Below are 22,426 nucleotides of genomic sequence, written 5' to 3'. Positions count from 1 at the left end.
CTGCAGGACGTTGCCCTGTGATATATTATTTCAGAACAAGAAGGGACAATGCTCTCTTCTACTTAGTAGGAAAAACCTTAGCAGCTAGCTGGAATTCAGAGAGATCCAGAAGCAAACAGTAATTTACAAATATGGAACTGATGTGTGTTAACAAGCTGACACTTGTAAATTAAAGTTTGGTAGCTTCCCAATACACAAAGGTTTAGAATTTATGGAATTAATCTGAAATAGAGGAAATAATCTGAGAGAACTGCCTCACAGAAAATTGTTTCTAAACACCATTACCAAGACAATTAGATTTTTACAGTTCATTCTCTAGATCAGAAAGTGGTATTTCTGACAATGTCAGTGCCTGCCAACAGTGATGGACAAAGAATTCACGGGGTTTAAGTTAATGGAGCCTGCTGGCATGGAGACTTCTATGGGATCAAGATCACCTCAACATTCTTCAAGACAGATTGGACACCTGGATAGGAAAGGAATATTTTTGTTCCTTAAAATTCTCTTAATCCACGTGAATGAGTAGTATGTAAAAAGTATGTGCCTTTTGTGCAGAGGTACAGTGAAACATCCAGTGGTATGTAACCAAGCAATAAAGATACTCCAAACTGTAATCTGGAATTAGGTGATGCAAAGAATAACAGTGCCTCCAACAACTTCTAAGTTTTTCTCACATATTTCATATTCCTTGCAATAAAATTTTTGAGCTGTTACAATTCATTTTATGACTGTTGTTAAAAGAATGAACACAGTATCTTTTAATGAGGCAATAATGGCTGAGGCTGAATTAGATCACTGCTAATCAGAGTGACTGAGTACCAAGTTAAATCCTCTCAAAAGAAGAGAATCAGAAAAAAATATATTTGCTTGGTGTTGGGAAAGGAGATAAATTATCTTAAGGACAGGCAACACTGAATGTGTAAGTAGGCATCAAGTGCATGGGATAGCCAACAGAGGCAGCAAAACATTGGGTAAAATAATAGAAATGTCATCAGAGAAACACTGGTGTTTGAGAGAAAACATCTCTTTTGAGCTTAAGGTTTAATAACCATCTAATGGCAAGTGCTATAAACAGGAAAGAAAACTGTACTTAACAAATTTAGAAGTCATCAGCATAACTAAATTAAACAAAACTCTGATAGGAGAGCTGAGAAAGTACAATAAAGAGGGTGGTGGGCTAGAGGCAGAGTTTCCAGTGGGAAGACTGGCTCTGCAAAGGGAGCATAAGAAAGAAGACACAGAAGAAGCAAACAGTAAATTATTACAAGGGAAAGCCTGACAGCAAGCCAAGAGAAGGCATGAAAGGACAGCAGCAAGAGGGTTTGTTGAAAGTGGTGGAATGACCTAGAAGAAAGTGAAAACTGAAAAGATTCTTGGAACTGGACGGCAGGAAATTGTTAGTGACCCTATTAAGAGCTGTTTTAAGGAGAAAATGGAACAGAAGCTAGAAATGACTGGGCAGGAAAAAAAACATGGACTGGAAAAAGACACAAATTCCAAGAAGAAGGAGGGCAATGTTCTGCATATTGAGCAGTGTCAGAAAAAAGATTTGTTTTTTTATATCAAAGACAGTCCTGAACAGAAACTTCCATGTAAGGAAAGAAGGACCAGATAAGCTTCAAAGAAAATACATCACTAGAAATCTAAAGTCCTAAACAAGTCATTTTGATATGGTCCAAATGTCTAAGGGATTGAAGAAGTTAAGCAAATAGACTTGTTCTCTAATATCCAGCTACTTGATGTCCCAGGTGTCATTCTTCTAATTTCTTGTTGTGAAATATACCATCTGTAACTTGCTATTACTTCAAAGAAATTTGTTGCAAACAAAACTTTTCTCCTTCAAACAAGTAGTGCTTTTCAATTCCACTTCCCTCACTGTGACAAGCCCTTTTCTCTGAATTCCTGCTGCTGAGCAGTACTATGGCAGCAGCTTGATAAATATGCTTTCCTTTGCTAGGGACAGACCATATGGTTTATCACTGGTTGAGTAGTCCTTCTCTTTTTTTCCCCCACAAATTTCTAAATAGTGTTCACAAAAAATCCTTCCAAAACAACAAGAACAAAAACTTAAACCCAAAAACTTCCCAAAAAACCCAAACAAAAACCTCCCAAAAACCACAAACAAAAACAGAAACAAAAAGCATAAAGAAACAACAAAAACACATAAGCAAGCAAACAGACAAAAACCCCCAGAAAACCAAAATCCAAACATATTGAAATTGAAGATTATTGAGATTTATACCTGATATAATTTTAGTTTAGGGCTACTTCAAGAAAATTATATAATCTGAATCCAAACAAAATTTGGAGCTGTCTAATGTGGTTTTCAGTTACCTCTGAAAGTACAGAATATGGCTGTCACTTGGAGTCAGCTTTTCCTTTGTGCTTCACAAAGGCCGTTACAAAACACACAGAAATTTTTCAGTTATAAGTGCAAACCCTCTATACTGATTGAAACCATCATTGTGGGGTTTATATTAAAAGAAAAATCCAAAGCCTATAGGTTTGGTTGATAAATATCTCTGAACGCTAGTTCAGCTACAGATTTTAGTTTTATGTTTTAAACTGTAAAATTTCAGAATTATTTTTTAATGAACTTGAATTTACACTGTCTTATAGAAGACATTGAATATCAACACTGTGCCATGAAAGCAAACTGTAATATTCATTGACTATGTTTTTATAGTCAAGGATCAGCAAAACACAGCAAAAAAGGAATTGAACATCATGCAGAAGCTAAAAGCTGATTAATACACACGAAAGTATTTCACATTAGAACTTCTCATTTACTAACAAAATCTGCTCAGTAAAATTGGCAACTTCAGTATCACTGGAGCTTGTGATAAAATGGAAGTAGAGGATGCTTTCAAGCACAGAAGTAAATGCAAATTAATGACATGCAACACTGTAATCAAGATGTAAGAAAAACTATAATAAATGTAGGCTTCTTTACTTCAGAACTTCTCTGAGTTTAGCTGTTTAATCATATTTATCAAATGCAGTACATGATTTATACAGTCTAGGGATTCTTAGCAAACAGGGTTAAAAAAATTCTCACTGGTGAGAATTTTGCTTTAAACACTTTTCAAATTGTTCCTTGACTATTTGAGCAGAGGGAGTCCCAGGAGTAACAGAATGCATATATGTGCACATAGCATATTTTGTAACATTAGGATTCCTATCAAATTTGCATTTTTAGACCTTCAAGTGAACCCTTCATTGAGGGAATATTCACCTATGAGTTTGTTTCATATTGTTATTCTCTCTGTGTTTATATCTGAAACTGAATTACACACTGGTTTCCTTAGGGACATATCCAGTCTTTATGGCTGTATCCTGTTTACTGCAGCTGCTGCTGTTGCATCAAGTCATATTTGCAATTGCTTTCACTTTTTTCCTGTGTTTTCAAAACAGGTGCACAGGTAAGGTCACCTAAGAGCATTGCCATTGATGAAGTCCTAAAGTCAAAAGCAATTAAGCAGATTTAAATTGCAGATGAAACAGTAGATAAAAATCACTGATGTGGGAGGACATATGCAGCTTCTGATTTTCTAACACAGGTGCAGTTTTTCTGTGTTTCAGTGTGCAGCAGGATCTGTTCACTTTTTGTCACATTCTTTACCATGTTAAATTGTGCATCCCATTGGTTATAGAACCTCCAGGATGGCAAATGGTGGATTGGAAAATAGTGCTTGGAAACAAAAATTATTTTAGTATGTCAGTATTTTTATTATTTCAGTATTTTTATTCAACTGAGATTTAATTCCTTTTTATTTATCTTCCTCATATTTCTTTATTCCATATTTTAAGGTCAATACATTTGTATGACCATATACCCTTTAGCAAACATCTCCTTGGGATGTCTATGACCAAGCTCCTGCTGCAAAAGTGTCTCTTAATCATTAACAAAATATAACACCCATGCCTCAGCTAGAAAATCTTTGGGATATGATTACAATCTTATCATGGTGCTCCATGTTGCTTGTATAGGTGAGGTGTTTGTATGAAGTTATCTATGCCCATGCCAAACTAAATTTCTAGCAACTCTTTACATTTTAATTCCATGCCTGCAACATTTCTTTCTAACAATTTTTCTTAGTATGCTTCACACAGGGTGTCATAACCCTCAAGCATGAAAAGTTTTACAACATTTTCTCCAATAATGCAGCTTCTAAGAAAAAGAAATTGAGTTGAGTTTGTGGAAAAATGAAGTACAGAAAAATGTATCTTTGCCCCTCTACTCTTGTATTAGCTCTGCAGTAGTGAACAGAAAAAATACCTTGATAAAGAAAACAAGGAGACAAGTACATAATAAAATTCAAAAGGCAATCTGGGTTACTTACTAGCCAGATATCTAATACTTAAACATTGAAATAATAGAAACTTTTCTAGCAGACATCTAGATAAATATAAAATACATTAATGACACTGTATTATCATGATTTAAAATATTTAGATTTCTTAAAAAACCTTTACCTACTGCATAAAAAATGTAACATTAAACGCCACAACTCAAATGACCATTAAATTTCATTAACATAATAGTGCATAAGTTCACATTTTAAAGTGTGAAGTACATCAGTGAAGAATAAAACTCATACCAATAACTTTGAACATATTTACAGCAACCTTAATTCTTAGTAATTTATTGCTGTACTGAGTTTGTGCTCCCCTCAAGCTCCCAAAGTACCACCTACATATGGCATTTATGCTAACAATCTTTGGTCCTGCTGAGAAAGAGGAGGGAGGACCTTGACACACAGAGTGGGTAGGTGATAAGGAGCAAAGTTTGACCTCTACTCACTATTCTATTCTGTAGGCTGCAGACAGCACTCAGTGACCCTGCTAGGCTTGTTATATAAAGGGTGCTGCTTCTGTTGTGCCATAATCTCATTTTCTGAGCTCGACTGCCATGGAAAATGCAATGCCATGAATGCTTGTGTTACAAAAATTACTTGTAAGAAAAGCAATTCATTCAGAGATGAAATGCATTTTTTTTATGGTTTGTTTTTCTTAAATTATCCAGCCAGAGATTTCCTAATATAAAAGCTTATCTGATGAATATTTGAAATGCAAAGCAAATAAGTAACATGCAGGAGGCTGCCAAATAATGAGAAATAAGCAAAATGAATGTAGATTATTTGGTCATTCTTAACCTATTCATTAGAATATTTCCTTAAGTCTAACTGCAACTTTACTGATGTTCATGCAGTTCTCAATTACATCATTTTATGTGTCCCTTAGAATCTGTAGATCCTAAATGTAGTATATACACAAACTAGTTCTCAAGATTTAAGGTCTGAAGATAAGGATATCACAGGACTGATGTGCAACACAGAACTGATTTCAGCTATTACTTGACAAGAATAAAAGAAAATCATTGAAAGGCGTTCCATTAGGAGAAAAATGGGTCCAATAATCCATAATCATGATGCAGTAAGTAAAGACTAAACAAATCTCTCATGGCAAGAAGTAAAGACAGGTGGAGAATATTCTGAAAAATACAAATTTACTGCAGTCAGCAGGAGAGCTGGTGTCTTAGAAGGTCAGAGAAAGAACAGATTCAAGAGCAGTTCAGCAGGATCCATGAATTAATTCTGTAAAAGAATCCAGGAGAACACCTGACTTTGCCCTGACAGACAGGCCACTTAGGGAAAGAGGGAGAGCCCAGCTGGCATGGCTGATTATTGCACTCTCAGTGTGCTCTGGGTTGCTGCATGGCCTCAGGTGCCCACATGAGAACGTTCCTCAGTCAACCAAAGCTGTGCATCCACAGCAAATGGAGCTGGAAATGTAAATCACACCTGGCCATACCCACTGCTTCCTCACTGGTGTTCAGACCTTTCCTAAAGCACAATTAGAAATTACACTCCTGCCATATTTTAGACTGATGAGATCACAAAGAAGACAAAAAAGATGCAGTAGGTGAAGCAGGATCAATTTCATGCTGACTCCGTTATTATATGGATGGAGTTTTTCTTATGTGAAATAGAGAAATCATCTTATTTGTGGAGCTGGCTGCATGAGAAGGGACACTGGACCAAGGGCAATTCAGGCAATGGATGTGACAAGTGCTGCTTTGGAGAAGCTGTCAGTCTTTGGAGAAAAAAAAGGAAGTATGAGACTTCTTGATATAACACAAATATGTAAGGAATCTGAGATATTCCCCATTTCCTTGAATATTACATTGGACAGTTGTCAGAAATCGTCTCCTCTTTGTCTGTCATCTAAATTAAGTACGTAATTGATCTTTAAAAAAAAAGGAAAATTCTGACAGGCAAATCTTTCTATTTTTTTTCTTAATGTGTCTAATCTTTTCAAGTTCAAAGCATTCCAGTGGAAATCAAACACAATTCCTATTTTAGAATCCTGCTTATTAAGCACACTGTTTAAAAGATGGGCTTTGAGTAGATAGCAATACATTTTAGCTATCAGGAGCAGCTGTAAAATCTACTTTTTAATGGAAGATTTGGCATATACTCTATAAAATAGGGCCATATTGTATAGATGTCACTCAACTTTGTAAAGCTTATATTGGCTTTGTAATTTTTCATTCATTTACTTCAGTTGTTAAGTGCAGCCAGGCTACATTTAACAACTGGAGTAAAATGAAGCTAATAGAAATGAAGTAAAATTCAAGAAAAAATCACATTCAGCTTACAATAAATGTTACAACTTCAGCTAAAATAAAAGTAAAATATTTAATGTTATGTAATTATATTCTGCTACACTATAAATACATGAACTCCTTGTACAGTACCAAAAGTTTACTTTTTCACACTATTGTCTATAAAAACAGTTCATATATTAATCTCCTAGTTCCAGAGCTGGAAAGTAATGACTAGCTACATTTAATAGATTTTAAATGTTGATATGTTCCCTTTGAATAGGAAAATAAGAAAGTCAGATTACATCCAAAATTCTTACCCAGCTCATTACCTGCATAACACATCTTAAGATTTAACCTGCACAAAAATTATCCTTGCATTGTTCAACCTCTCTGTAATGCTTAACACTACATACTCTTCATGAGCATTTGCACTGAATAGATTTGAAAACAAAGCTAAAGAGCTTTACTCTCCACTTAACCATGAGCAGGGTCCCATCAAGAGGACCAGGTGCTGTGCAGGCACCCAAGGAAGCCGCTCTCCACCGCAGGCACTGTGTTTATGGAGGGAAAGCATAAACACTCACTGCCCCAAACCAGAGGCTACAGCCCTGCCCTCAGCTCCCACACCAGCTAGGATGCACTGAAATTGCTGCTGAGTACTTATAATTCATTTAAAAACAAATTAAATCCCCTTCAGTTGGTTCTGTGGCGAGGGCAGTAACTCCCTGCTGACAGATGGTAATGAGGAGCAGGCCCACAGTATCTTCTCTGAGTGCTCCCGCTCAGTCAGCAGGAACACATCTGTTTATAACCTCTGCTTCCATTATAAAGGTAGTTAAAGGCTCAAGATTTCTCATTTATTTACACTCTGAGTTTAAATTTTAGTGACAAGTTTTGGAACCAAGGCTTCACAACCCTACAAATCATAAAGAAAATCTCTGCGCTTGGACAAACCTCTAAGAAATATCATTTAGGTTTTTATGCCAGACAGCATGAGAATTTACATCACATAAAGGCAAACTGAAAAGCATTTTACTTTTTCCTTCACAATAGTTTCAATTTTGCTATGTAGAGTTCAGAATTGAAAGACAGGAAAAAAACATAATAACTATGCTTTTGAGATGCGAAAATAATACTTTTTTTTTTTTGTATTTGGTAGATAGGTTAACTGTTAGCCATACACATGGTTTTCAAAGCTTGCTCACAGCTTCACTCACTGCATATACATAATCATACATTATTTATTTATGGTTCTCCGTGTCTCTCTCTGCTCTGACAGATATTTCCTACTTCCTTTTGTGCCTTGTACTTATCTACATTCTGCAGAAGAAACAATTAACCCAAGTGATTTTCTCAGAACAGCATTTCTTCACTTTTTATCTTAGCAGAATTTAATTCAGATACATTCATTTATCCTGTCTCTAAGTTGAACAAAAGTAAAAGAATCATGGCTTTAATCTGTTTGCTTTTACAATGAAAACTCAGGGGTCTTAGCTTTTTTTTTTTTCTGTGTTGAAATTCTGCATGGTTAAACAACAATTGAAAGGGAGATTAAAAAATAAGACAACAAAGAAGAATGTTTATAGAAACTGGCCGGCTAGATCTCCAGTGTGACATAGAAAAAGAATGAAGGATCTAAAACTAGCAAAAAATGTATGTCACAAGCTGATGCATTAAATGCAAATCAAATATTCTCATAGGAAGATACAATGTGGAAGAGAGTGAGCAAGTGGAGATGCCTTGTCCTTGGAGTTAGCTCACTGCATAGCTAATTTATAGAGAGAGGCTCACATGGATCTTCTCAAGGAGTCAAAGCTCCTGAGAATCCAGCTTTGTCCTCAGCAGGACAAAGTTCAGTGAACTGCTATAATCTGTATAAGAAAATAAGCTTGGCTGGGAAATAATTTTGAAGGTTTCCTTTGTGGGAAGCACTGAGATGAAAGACTACTGTATTTTTGCAGAAGCATTTTAAATCCTTCAAAAGAATGGGCACAGCAAGAGGGTAAGAAGACAGACACTATTAACTGGCAAGCTAGATGCACAGAGGAAGAATAATGTCAAAGATTAGTACAAATATAGAAGTCACACCTACTAGATTTCAACACATTCCCGATGGCAGGACTACTGAATATTTTTTTAGAGAAAGGATGTTGCAGACTTCAATCCCACTTCTCCTCTTTAATCTGAGGCAACAGAGATCTCCTAACACTGAGTAATGGGCAAGTGGGCAGAGCAGAGGATGAGAGACGCAAGAGAGAGATGCAAACATGGTTCAGAGCAGAGCTGCTTCATGTCCCCTTGTGTCCTGGGGGGACAAACACTGCAGAGGGATTGGGTCCTGCAGCATGACCAAATATTTCTTCTGGTGCTGCAAAATGGGAAATAGACACTTGATTTTTTTACCTGTCACTGCTTTAGAGCAGCTCCTCTCTCTGTTTGATCGGAAGATAAGAATATGCAAGTGCACACGTGAGATCTCTTTCATCAGGGGTGAGCTCTGCTAAAATGTGATCTAACCTGAATTACAATGTAAAAATCCGCAGCCTCCCTACCTTTATTATCTGCCTTTTTTAGAATTTGAGACGTTTTTTTAATCTTTAGACACATATTCAGCAGTCTTTGAGGTGTGCATTTCTTCCATTTGCTTTTCAGATTGCTAATGTAGATTAATTGCCTGTTTTGTCTTCTGAAATCTTAAATTTAGAAATTTTAATGAATAGCTAAAACATTAATAAAGAGTACAGACATGCCTGTGCCTGCTTCTTCCTTTCCATTTTCTAGGTTGCACTGCAGTAAAAGCAGGATCAAGGTCTTCAAAGAACAGCACTGATTAAACTGAAAGCTATATTTTTATAGTCCTTTCCTTCTGTAATCTAATAAAACCTTTACATTCTGTACTAGACACAAGGAATAAATCAAGGAGAAAAAAGATCAAAACAAAAAGGGTTGGATAGAATGTGTTTTCAAGCAATTTTACGTGTTTTACCTCAGAGGCAAAGCAGAGGGTTTTTTAACTCAGCAGCACCTCACGGTCTGAGCAAGTGCTCAGTGCCCTGAGCTTGGGATACTTCTGTTGTCCTGGAACACAAAAACTACATTTCCTCAGTTTGCTGGGGAAGAGAAAGCTGGGGCTGAAGTTCTGGTCTGGCTTGTCATCTCCATAAGGAGGAAAGAACATGAAGGGGTGGAGGGAAATGCAGCAGCTGATGCAAGGCCATTGAAAGGCAATTTCCATGAGGCTGACACTGGGCCAAGAAAAGACCCAATGCCAGACACCAGGAACAGCTGAAGCAGGTTGCACACTGTTGATAATTATATTGTCCATGGCAATGTTGCCTATCCAAATACAATTTGAAACAAACAAAAAAAAAAAACCTAAAACCAACTGGTGTGAATAAGCTCAAGAGGGAATTATTGAAGCTTTAGAAGCAACTAGTTGCTGCAGATTAATCAGCTGTATACAAATGTAATTTTAACCAGGAAAATCACAGGTCTTGAAGATACCTAACCATAAATAAACATTGGTGCTGAAGACTTAGCATGAAGTACTGCCTGATTTACAGATTATTGAGTGCAATATCATCACAAATGAGAAAGTGATGAGATAAAAACATTTAAGCATCAAGGGAAAAACAGATAAAATGAATACCAGTAAAATGTGTAGCAAATCTGGTTGATGAAGAGGGCTAACACTAATATTCTAATATTGATGACAGAAAGAAAATTATATAAACATGAAAAGAATGCTACCTGTATTTTCTTAGCCTTCATGAATTTCTTTTAGAGAATTAACAACTAATAGAAAAGTAATGCCTCAAAGACTAAAAAAAAGAATATGTTTATTTTAAAAGCCAAAAAGGTACAGAAAACAATTTTTTTGTTTGTAAATATGCAATATGAGTGATGAGAATGAATGAAAAACAAATGACTGAGGATAGCTGGAGAAGGCAATAGATCAATCAGCTCAGTAAGATGCATTAAAACTTGACCACTTTGTTTTACATCTCAAGGGCAGCAAGTTAGAGCTAAATTAAAACTTTAATTAAACTAGTAATGTATGACAGATGTACTTTACCCCTAACCCAAACTATCAGTAATTTGGTACAGGCTCCAAAGCAAGTAAGACCTGAGCTGTATCCAGGCCAAGAACTCCTCTAGAAGCTCCCAAAGGGGCAGAGTGACCCAGAGAGCATCGAAGCGCATGAGCTTGGAACAGGGATTGTGTGAGTCATGCTTGCACAGCAGGTGGCTTTTCCAAGGGTCTTTTATAAAGGAACAAAGAGGGCTGTGGGTACAAGGAGGTACACACATACCCTTCCTGCTGTGTTAAAGCTGACTACAAGCCAACCACATCTGACAGCCTCAGGGAGGCACCTCAGGGAGCTCTCCCTGCTGGGCAGCGTGGCTGCAGGGCAGTGACCTCCCCTTGCCCTGGGACAGCTCTCAAGGTCACTCCTTGAGGCAGAGACCGTTCTACAAACAACCAATCTTTGGATGAGTCCAATTCAAATTCTCTTAAGTGCAGCTGGAATGCACAGCAGTGGCTCTCCCCTGGAAATGGGACTCCTCTCAAGGACTGGGATTCCTTACCTGAGACTAAAAAATCCTTCCTTACCCAAGGCAGAGAGACACCTTAGTTATGGATCCTTGGTAAGTGGCTGGTAACATGCTGAATAAATATTAATGAAATCCATGCAGATAATTCCTTTAGACATATGCCATTGTCCAAGTCTGAGACTAAGTCTGGACCTAGCCACAGCTGAGCTCCACCAGGGCTTTAGAAAGCAAGAGGGTCTGCTCTGAAACTCATGACCCATTGGGAGGGTCTCCCTTACCCTTTGGCTCTTTGGTCAATGTGCAAATAATTTGAAATAGATTTGAACTTGATTTTCCTTTGTGTAATGTAGTAACTAATAGAGTGAACCTTGCTGTTGAACTTTACTAAGATGCACTTTTATAAATTCATATTAAACCCACACTTGTTAATACCTCTGACACTGATCCTTCAGGCAGTCTGAATCACTCATTTGTGACAAACTAGAGCAGTTGGCAGGATCCTAAATCAGGATGAACAGCATAAACCTACAACTGTTTATGGCTATTAAAATGGTTTTCAAAGTGAACAAAATAAACATATTCCTTTGAATTTGTAAATGGCCTAGAACAGATGACTAAAAAGTAGGAAGGAGTAAGCAGAACAAGCATTGACCATTTAAGCCAGTTACCCTGGGCTGCTGGGTGTGAGTGGCACAGGCAGAGGTGCCAAGCACAGGATGAAGTGCATTCTGTGCCTACTTCAAGCATTGCCAACCTCCCCTCCCCATAATGCCATGTGAAAGAGAAAAGGAGAATCTTCATCTTCATGTTAGTGCCATAAACTGTCTTACATGCCAGAGCTTTGACTTTCTTTCCAGCCTGTCTCTGGTAGACTGCCCCTCCTTCTTGATAGAGCTTTCCAGTTTCTTTGTGACTGTTCCATTATTCATAGCCAATGCAAACATCAGAAAACTTACAAGCTTAATGCAACAGTAAACCAGCTTAGCCAGGTACAACTGAACCTCTGAACTGCACCACAGAGTTTCCTTCATGCATACCTAGTTTAAGGCTGCTGTGGAAGTTCACCCTCTTGTGAAAGTTGCAACTGAAGTGCCACTGCAAGAGCCTTCTGTAACCAAATGGCTTCAGGGAAACTGGTTGAGCTTGCAAAGTGTTTAGGGAGTATAAAGAGGAGCCATGGAAATAGGTGTATTAAACAACACCCATGTCTTTGCTACTTGCACTACAGTGTTTATAGCGGGTATTGCATCACCTTGTTTCCTTCAGAAGTAGGATAAGTAGTTCAAAATACATGTTACAGGTAAAGAACTCAAACGAAAAGAATAAAATGTATTAAACCATCTTTTTTTTGTTGTTGTTGTCGAGTGGTGGCTCTGTTTAGGGCATGAGAAGCAGGTAGGTATTTCCAAATTGTGATTTTTAAAAAATGTTCTTCGCATTTGTTGTGCAGACATATCTTTTAAAGGGAACTAGCTTAATTTTGGAGCTAAACTTAAAAAGATTACGCTTTAGGGACTGATTGCCCCTCGTAATTCCTCAGCTATGGACTTTACCAAGTAGGGCCCCTAAGGGAATTCATAGTACTGAGTATGTGCATTTAAAACCATTACAAAATCTTAAAATTATTAATTAATTACATTATTATGAACTATTTAAAAATTATAGGGTTAAAAACCCCCTAGTGAATCACATTTACAACTGCAATTCAGAATGTTGGGGGCTTGTTTGGTTTTGAAAAACCTCCCATACATGCACACAGAGGGCAACAGCACAATTTAAATGATAATCCAGGTACCTCAAAGCTCTACTTCATTTGCAGGTGATTTATAGCAGCATAAACCCAAACAACTTACAAATCAGGGCATCCTACTGTGTTTCTAGATAACTAGCACACTTCTGTGAAATGTATTGCAGGTTTTGTTCCTTTTTGTCCTTCCCATTTAGACACCATAGGGGCAGTTCACAATCATTTAAGAAAATTACTAACTCTCCTCTTACATAAGAAATGAAAATAGCTGGAATGAATTACTATTTATACTCACTTGATATAATACGGCACTTTGTTTGGTGAGATTGCCCTCTCCCAGGGGCCTTGGACAGAAGCTGTTAACAACAAACAAACAAACAAATAAATAAATAGCTGCACACATACACTCATACATACAAACATACCTAGAAGAGAAACGTGGAAGTCAAACAGGAAAGACAACGTTAATCTCTAGAATTACAATTTTTCTCTCGGCCATGTCGATCCAGGTCTGTTTGCTCAGTTACCCGTGGAGACAGGAAAGATTAACCTGCTGTTCTGAAACCTCTGTCCTAATCTGAGAGAAATTGAACTCATTCAGCTGCAAAGATAAATACAAAAACTCCTTGAAAGCTAAGCTCACAGAACAGATACGAAGCAGAGCAAGCAACATATGATTCTAGTGTGTTCCCTTGTAGGATTCCTCCTGCTAAAGTGTTTGACTGGGTTTTCTTCTATTTCTTTCCTTGTGTGGTCAGCACTTCTCATCCTTCTAAGAACAGAATTATGCACTTGTTTGCATTTTACTGAGTGAAATTACACTGAGAGAGCATCTAAATATTTTGTGTTTATTCCCTTGCTGACTTGCTCTAAATGGTGGGCATTTTTATTCTTATTTCTCCACATTACCAATTGTGGCTTACTGTCTTCCAATAACAGCAGATAATGGAGAAAATGACAGTATGATCACAACAAATAGAGAAGAAATAACTTTGCTCACTTTTGGCTATCATGGTGTTAAATGTCAACATCAGCTTAGAACACAACGAAAATATTTTGTAAAAGAGGTTTCCATAAAACTCATTTGACAAAAGAATTATAAATTATTTTTTATTAGAGGCAGAGATAAGTTATAATTTAGGCCATAATCAGGGAGATTATTTTTTTATTAGGAATTTTTTATATGTCAAACAAATTAGAACGAAGATTTTTCTTTCTTTAATATAACGATTAAAACAGAAAACATATGAAAAGTAATCTAATGGAGAAAACAACCCCAGCCTGTTGGCTTCACCCACTATAACCTTTCTTTTTAGTGACCCCTGCTGTTCACAAAGGAAAGCAACTGTGACCAGGACAACTAGGAATTAGCTTCTTGACCATGTGGCTCTCCTTTCTTTCCCTCTCTGACTCAAAATAGATACTTTAAAAATGCCACTACCAACCTGCCTTATCAAAATCAACAAATCACAATACATACAAATAATAATTACAAATATACATATTTAATCTATTTTATACCAGATTCACAGAAATCAGTCTGTAGAATGAAGTTTAGTTTCTCTCTTGCCCACATATTGGAGTATGGACAAGAGTTTGAGGAAGGAGATGAAATGTGCTTCTAAAATGGCTGTGGAGGGAAATCTCACTAGTTTTGCAAATGAACTGTGAAGAAGGGTTGAAGGAAGACTAGGGACTCCACTGAGGGGACAAAAATCAGCCATGGGAGAAACTGGTGCTATTATAGATGGTCTGAACAGGAAAAGGAAGAGCAGATGGGAACCAGGATACAGGCTGGGGAGAGGGTAAATGAATTTCATACAAATTTTGGACAATGCTAAGAAGCTAGGGAAAGGAAGGAATATGTTCGGAAGAATCATAGAATCCTTAGGGTTGGAAGGGACCTTAAATATCTCATGGTTTCAATTTGCCCACCAAGGGCAGGGAACCTGCTATTAGACCCCATTAATCAGAGCCCCATCCACAATGGGGAATCCACAACCTCTCTGGACAATCTTCTAGTGCCTCACCACTCTTGCAGTAAAGAATTCCTTCCTAACACCCAATCTCAACCCATCCTCCTTCATCTTAAGGCTGTTTCCCCTTGTCCTATCACTACATGTCCTCATGAAAAGCCTCTCTCCACAAATATGATAATCCTGTTTCAGATTGCTGGTGGCCAAGGAGTTCCAAAAATTCTGGCACCTCTGCATGTTCTGCTGTTGTCTTCAACCCCCAGCCAGCCAGCTGTAGCTAAGCTGTCATTGCTTTCCTATTACTTACATTTACACAGACTCATGTTCTTAAAAGAAGGAAAGTGAATTTCAAAGGTATGAACCATGAGAATCAGTAACTCTCAAAATGTGCAAGAAACAGAATTTTACTTACAGAGTTAGATCTCTTGGAGAACCAGCACACTACACTGCCATTGAGGGCTGTAGCATGGCCCACAAACACAGGAGCACAAAACCATATGCACTTTCAAATACAAACACTCAAATATACACCTAATTTATATATGAAATAACCCTTCTTGGGCCAGGCACTGCCCTTTGGTTCTGTGTTCATGGACTGCACGGCTGAGGAGCTGTGGAGGCCAAAGCTGCTGCCCATTGAGCTGCTCCTCCTGGCAGCCTGAGCTGCAGCTGCTCAGTTCCTGCGCTCAGCTACAGCCTCAAAGGATGTAAAGATGTTATGTGTTTTGTAGAAATGTAAAAAGTATCAAAAATAGAATATTGTGTAATGTTTTGATGTTAAAAATCTCAAAATAACCCCATTTTCAGGTTCATACAGAATTCTTAACCATGATGCTTAAATATTCTTTCTACTTGAAAGAAGGAAAACTGCTACAAATATAATTTTGATGATTGCTTCAATATTCTCCATTCTAGATGGCAATAGGAAACAAAAGCTAAGGAGTTAGCTTAGTAACTGTTTCATTTTACACTATCAGTTACTATGCGATTCCTTTACATGCTTTCATTCAGTAATTCTAACCTAATGTGTGCTAATATGTGGTCCATCAACCAGTTCTAAAATGCAATTGTAGGGTTCTTACCCATGGCCAATGGCATCAAGTGAGAAATAATTCAAATCAGATTACACTAAATTATCATTTTTGAAAGCAAAATATCCTTCAGTATTAACTAAAAATTGACCTTGTTCCATATTTCTCTCCCAAGAAATCATTAATGTTCCCAATGGGAATACTACCAAGTTACAGTTGTTCCACTTTAAGATTTGTTTTTAATTCAATAGCTAAAGGACAGAATGGAATGCTGCATATTTTTCAGAAGATGTATTTCATCTGTTGCTTCTGAATTAATCTGGGTAAGAGCTTTGCAGTCATAACTTATTATCACAGAATCTTACATATGATAGTGTTCTTTATCCATTAGAAGAGGAACAAATACTTTTGCTTTCATGAGAGCTCAGTGCTATAGAAATAACAAACAATTCTGTGATATTCTGCATAATTGGATTTAGTATTCCTTCAAGAGGTTGCTGTGAAGCTGTCTATAATACACTTCTGGTTTCCTGGATGATTCTAACCTTGCATAAATTTGAGTTGACAAAAAGTGCAGTACTTTTTGCAGCTATACACAGAGAATAATCATTTCATTTTTGGCAGAAGCCCAGAAACTGAGACTAGCTGTTTCTTATCTTTGGTTATCAGTACAGGTTTACTATCCATTACAAAAGTAGTACAGGTAAATGGTTAAATCAACCTAACCTGTCTTGCTAGCAAAGACTTCATATATATATATATATATATATATATATATATATATATATATATATATGCTGTAGTATCCCTGTGTGCTGCAGCACTCAAGAAGCAGACATTTTCCTGTTTGCTGAGAGTAATTCCAAACTGTTTTATTGCTTGAGCTTGCACAGTGTAAGAACCCATTACCATACACCCAGCTACTTTCAATGCTCTTGTGACTGAAATTAAATAACCACCACAAAATACAGGGCATTTTAAGAGTGAATTTAAATTTCCCTACACTTTATTTGAATTGACATATATTTTAATGGTTACCTAATTTTTGAGTTTTATTTCTTTCTGTAGATGTTCTAAGAGCTGAGACTTGTTTTGCCGGTGAACACAGTTCTTGCTGGTAAGCAGACATTCTTACTTGTTGGCAGAATGTATAGTGAAATGGTAGCATGCTGGCTCTCTGAACTTCAGTACTGCTTTAATCTATTCAGGGATCTGAATGAAATATTAAAGAGGATGATAGTAGTTGATACTACAAAAAAATAATCTTATAAATATTTCACTTTAGCAATGCAAACATAATGAAAAATACATGTATGTTTACTAATGGTAAACTATTCCTTCAGCTATTCAAAGAGTAAATTTGGTATGTCCACATTTAAACGTTACTCTCAGTGGTCCTCATTTAAATAGTCAGCACAGACTTTTAGTGTGTGCTGTGTATCATATGAGTGTACTTTTTCAGTTCTAAATAAAAAAAAAATCTTTTGACTTAATTTTCACTAAGAGGTTTGGGACAGAAACCACAAAGAAGCATTGTGTAGTGTTCATACACTGTAACATATATCTTGTCAACTATTTTTTTCTCACTGTTAGAAATTAATTATATTTACTATATATTCATTTTAGCATCATGGTAGTTAAAGGTGAGCTCATTATTACATCCCCATTATCTTGTTTGGTGGCCATCGTGTCTGTAACTCAGCAAGCTGCTGAATTATGTTCACATTTCACATTTAATGATAATAATTCTCTGACTCAGCCTGGAAATTCTACCTGCATGACCTGTGTGACTTACACTGTTCTTACCTAGCATTATCATCATTAATACCTTAATACAAACATAGAGTTAAGAAATTGTTTATTTATTTACATAAAATTTGTTTTGATGCCAATTATTTCCACTGCAGCAAAGTATGGATTTGGTGACTTCAGATAAAGGCAGGCAGGGAGAAAAAAGGATGACATGATCTTTGCATCAGGAAAAGACTCTGATTCTGAATCAGAATTTCCCATCTGTGTAAGCTACTTCAACTTTTCAAAGAAGATTCATTGAGTACTACATTTTGATTATTTTCAGATAACATCTTTACAAATGAGAAAATGCTGCTCTCCAGAGACTGTAAGGAGGTCATGCTTTTCCTCCTTAGAGAACATGCTAAAGCAATATTTCCCAACCATAATCAGTGCATGATGCAGGCTGGCAGGATGCCATCTCCAAAATGCATATCTGCATGGCAGTGACATAATAGAAATGTTTGCATAACATGCAAGCTCTTTGCAACAAATGCCACTATATACCTGTAAAAGATAGGGGCTTTTTCAGCTAAGATTTAGATTGATTTCTAAATTATGTGAATTTTTTATTATTCTAGGTAAGACTGATGAACAGTCAGACCATGTTGTGCAGCACTGAGGTCTAAAATTGCTTGATGTAGCTGAGAAACTGATGTCAGAATACATCAACCACTCAGCTGAGAAGCTGCAAGGCAGAAACATCAATCCAAACCTGCCTTTCAGAAGGTCTGCACAGCTTAGGGTCTGTTCTTCTCCAAGCCCAGCTGCACATGGGGATGGATTCATGGGTATTTTGGAAATAAAGAGCCCCTTCTCAGCTTGGATTCTGCCCCTCTTAAGTCCAAGCAAACACTCACTACTTGTCTGGAGCACCGTCTGCCACCGTACCACACGTGGAGACCTTTACCAAACACACCATATTTAGAGCATGTCTAGCCAGAGAAGTGGCATCTTCAATGATTAAAAAATCTCTAAGAGACTTTTAGTCATTAAAAAAGTTCAACATGTGATCAGAATCAATTATGACAATCATTTTAGAAGAGTTAAGAGGCAATTCCATCCTGTGTTTCCTGCTGGAATCTTTATGGCCAACTTCAGATTTATCATCTGCAGCTTAGGGTCAACATTATATGATAAGACCTGAATAATGCACACCTTTAATCATGAACAGTGTTCCAAAAGTTTCCAAATGCCACTTTGTATTGTGAAATATAAAATCCATCTAGTGCTCATTTTCTTAAATGTCCCACAACTGTAAAATGGCAGAAATACAAGAATCTACTTGTTTAATAGCAGAATACTGAATGAAATAGAGCAAAGAAATATAGATAGAGTTTATAATGGCCCACATACAGGTACTCCACATTGCTAACTTCTGTTGCACTCTTATGCTCTTAAAAATGGAGTCTCTAAAACTGGCTGATCAAATGAGGTGATAAAGTGGCCTAATCAAATTGGTGGTGATTTTTGGCAAATGAAATTAGATAAATAGAAAATAAATCTTTGGTAAATCTTCCATGTCTTCCATAGCAGAACAGAACAGAAAAAATCTGATTTACATATATAGAATATGCCTGTTGCATCCTAGTCCTGGAGCTTGAGGACAAAGGGATGTCCTAAACTGAACACAACATCCAACTCCTGGCAACATGGGAATATTGTTAAATTCATCTGAGTTAAACTTGGCAGGGTGAAAAACATTTGGGAGGCAAGAATCAGTCTTCACAACACATTAATTCAGAGAGTGGACAAAAGCATAATAGACAATAAATAGTCAACTTTTGAATCTTATTAAGATCAAAAAATAGTATTTGTTTACTTGTAAATGATGTAGCATTACAGAATAGGATATTCTGCCAGCCAAGGATAAATTACAGAAATTAATTAGGTTGCTATAAAAAATGAGATAGCATATCTCCTACTCACTCCCTTCAAAAAATCCCTCATGAAGACATGGTCTTCAATATTTGCTTGTCAAAAGAATATCTCAAAGACAATATGATATAATGCATGAAGTGACAAATAAGAGGGAAAGCTACAGTTGCTTGCACTGGAAAATAATTTATCAGATGGATGGGTAAAGTGTCCTAAGAGTCACAGAGCCCACTCATTTTTAGACTTGGATGTCTCAATTAGGACTTGCCCTTTTAAAGACATCTGCCTGTGCAAGAAAGAGCTTCCCTAGCCTTTGCTTTGCATAATAATCTGAGCACTCGCACAGAAGGTGGGAGAAGTGAGTACTTGACTTCTCTCCCAGTTTGGAGGAATTCAGAGCCACATCTCCAGCTTCTCAGGAGAGTGGGTTAAATAACTGAAGGAAAACACAAAGGCGCAGAAATAAGAAGAAAAAAGACTCAGATCTGAACCTGAATAGCTCTGAGCTTATCCTGAGAAGGAGGGACCTACGATACACAGCCTACTCCTCTGATTTTTATTTTTAAGCAACAATTATCTGCTACAAAATGCAGCAGCTGCACTCTGATCACTTACAACACAAACTGGTGGCTCCAGCATTTGTCATCTTTCTGTTTCTGAATGAAAGCTGCTGAGGCTGCCTCATCTTGTGTTGAATTAAGTTCTGCTCTTACAAGTCCAAAAACTGAAAGGCACAGTGAGGCATCTCCTCTTAGGTATCTCCAGGTCCTAGCACAAATTTAGGTATGAGGATTTAACAGGCTGGTACTGACAAATGCAGGCAGCAAAAGCTCATAGCCTGGGAAATATGAATCAGAAAATTTGGCTATGGGTACATCAGCCTTTTAGCCTTGCAAACCTACATGTTCTTTCTGTTCCTTGTATTCCCAGTTTTTTCATGTTGATGAAAGTCCATGTTATCTGAGCTTGAAAACCACTGGAATCTTCCAGTCATAATCCAAAGTAATTGGCAGTTATATGGTGAGCATGGTTTCATGGAGTCACTTCACTGACATGCTATACTTACTAAAAGATGGCTCTTACTGGGGCTGGACAGTAAATTACAAGGTTTGCTCATGGTTTTTAAAGATGTAACACCTATTTTTCAGCAATCACCAGCCATGCACATGAATGAACAATCACCAGCAATGCACATTAAGAAGTGTGAGTGATTGCTGAATAGCACTGCAAATGATATTAGAAACAGTCTGACATCAATGCTACCTCTCATTTATTGCATCTCAAAAAGAGTAATAACTATTGTGACATACAATAGTTATGTGTGGGTCTTCCAACAAGAGAAATGAATCTCATTTTGTGTAAGAGGCACAATCACAGAGAAAAATACAGATGAAGTCAAAACAGTAAAATTATTCCAGAGGAGTCACTGAAAACTTTGGAGCTGGCATTGTGTTGAAAATTTGCAGATATTCTTTTTCACACCTCAGTTACTGTATATAATTCCCAAATTAAGCACCATCATCCATGAAAGGATCAGAGATTTTTCTTGTAATTACTTTGATAAATATTTACAAGTTTCTTTTTAATAGAAAGGTCTTATTTTTACAGTGGTTTCACACACTGATTTAGAGAATTCTAATTAAACATGTCTAAGCAAGTCCTTCAAGACCAACAAACTCACTCCACAAATCCATGATATCAAGTTTTTTTCCCATTTAATTCATTTATCATCTGTATCTTAACTATTGTTGTGAATTCTGTGTGACCTTGGCAAGGAATGAACTGAGCTGGAGCTGGGACTGCCTCTGTGGACACTGGCAGAGCAAAATGAGTTTGGGGAAGCCTGAAGGGCAGAAGCTCAAGGAGTGGGGTGAGAGAGCCCATTAAAAAATGTAGAAAGCCTGGAGAGATACAAGTTCATGTGAAAGGTCATGGCCAGTTTTAATAAGTCTTTTACAATTGAGGGAGATCTAAAGCCTTAAAAGAAGGGAGACACCAGTGGATCCCATTCCTTTGCCACTATCTCTTTAATTTACAACCAGGAAACATCTGAATTGTCCCATGCCACAGCATTGATAAACACCGGCACTTGGTCATTTAAAAGATGAAAGAGTGGAAAAAGAATGTTGAACAGCATGAAAAGACAATGGAGAAAAACTCTCTAATTTTAAAATGCCACAAATAAGAATTTTTTTTTTTTTTTGCTTTTGCACTCCTTATCTCTCTAGCTCACACCTTCTTTTCCAATCTCTTTCAGAAACAGCTCTATGAATAGCCCTTAGAACAGGCTGTAAGTGCTCAGAAACAGGGACTACCACTTGATTTCTTGCCTCACAGGGTGTGACAAATACGAGGTCCCTGCATCACTCCCCCATTACTTTTGTGCTAGGTTTTCAACAGCCCCATGCAGCTTCAGTTTCAACTAAGCAGAAAGTGACAGATGATGCTATAATTTCTATGTATAAAATAATAACAAGCACATGAAAATGTTACCATGATTAGCAGATCATATTTATTTCTTTCTGATAGGAGAGAAATGTAATTCAGTCACTGATTTTATGTGACCTTGACTGCAGTATTAGCCTCTTTGCAGAACTACTTAAAGGTATATCAACTATAAAAGGATAATTTTCATGTAAGAATATAAACAGATATTATTACTTGTACCTTAAGATGGGCAAGTGTGTATGGAAGAGGGAAAGTTGATGCTCAGTAGGGAGGATGAACTCATTATTACTGGCAAATAAACTAGATATTCAATAAGCAATAGATTGCTTATTTTCCTTACTGATTATAGTTTGCACTGATCTTATGTGTATCTCAGCTCCTTAGATAA

At 37.0% G+C, this 22,426-nt stretch overlaps 1 protein-coding gene across 17 annotated transcripts in view; it reads right to left on the bottom strand.

Moving 5' to 3' along the window:
• Nucleotides 1-22,426, bottom strand: part of DMD (dystrophin) — a 1,146,493-nt gene that overhangs the window by 102,692 nt on the left and 1,021,375 nt on the right. For all 17 annotated transcript variants that reach the window (XM_074534563.1, XM_074534577.1, XM_074534568.1 and 14 more), the window contains one exon: nt 13,210-13,270. In XM_074534563.1, coding sequence (XP_074390664.1) covers nt 13,210-13,270 — 61 coding nt within the window. The remainder of the gene's footprint in view (nt 1-13,209; nt 13,271-22,426) is intronic.

This window comes from Zonotrichia albicollis, chromosome 2 (assembly GCF_047830755.1).
Source record: "Zonotrichia albicollis isolate bZonAlb1 chromosome 2, bZonAlb1.hap1, whole genome shotgun sequence".
NCBI lineage: Eukaryota > Metazoa > Chordata > Aves > Passeriformes > Passerellidae > Zonotrichia > Zonotrichia albicollis.
Note: the sequence above shows the minus strand (reverse complement) of the source record. Positions and strands in the feature narration are given on the sequence as shown.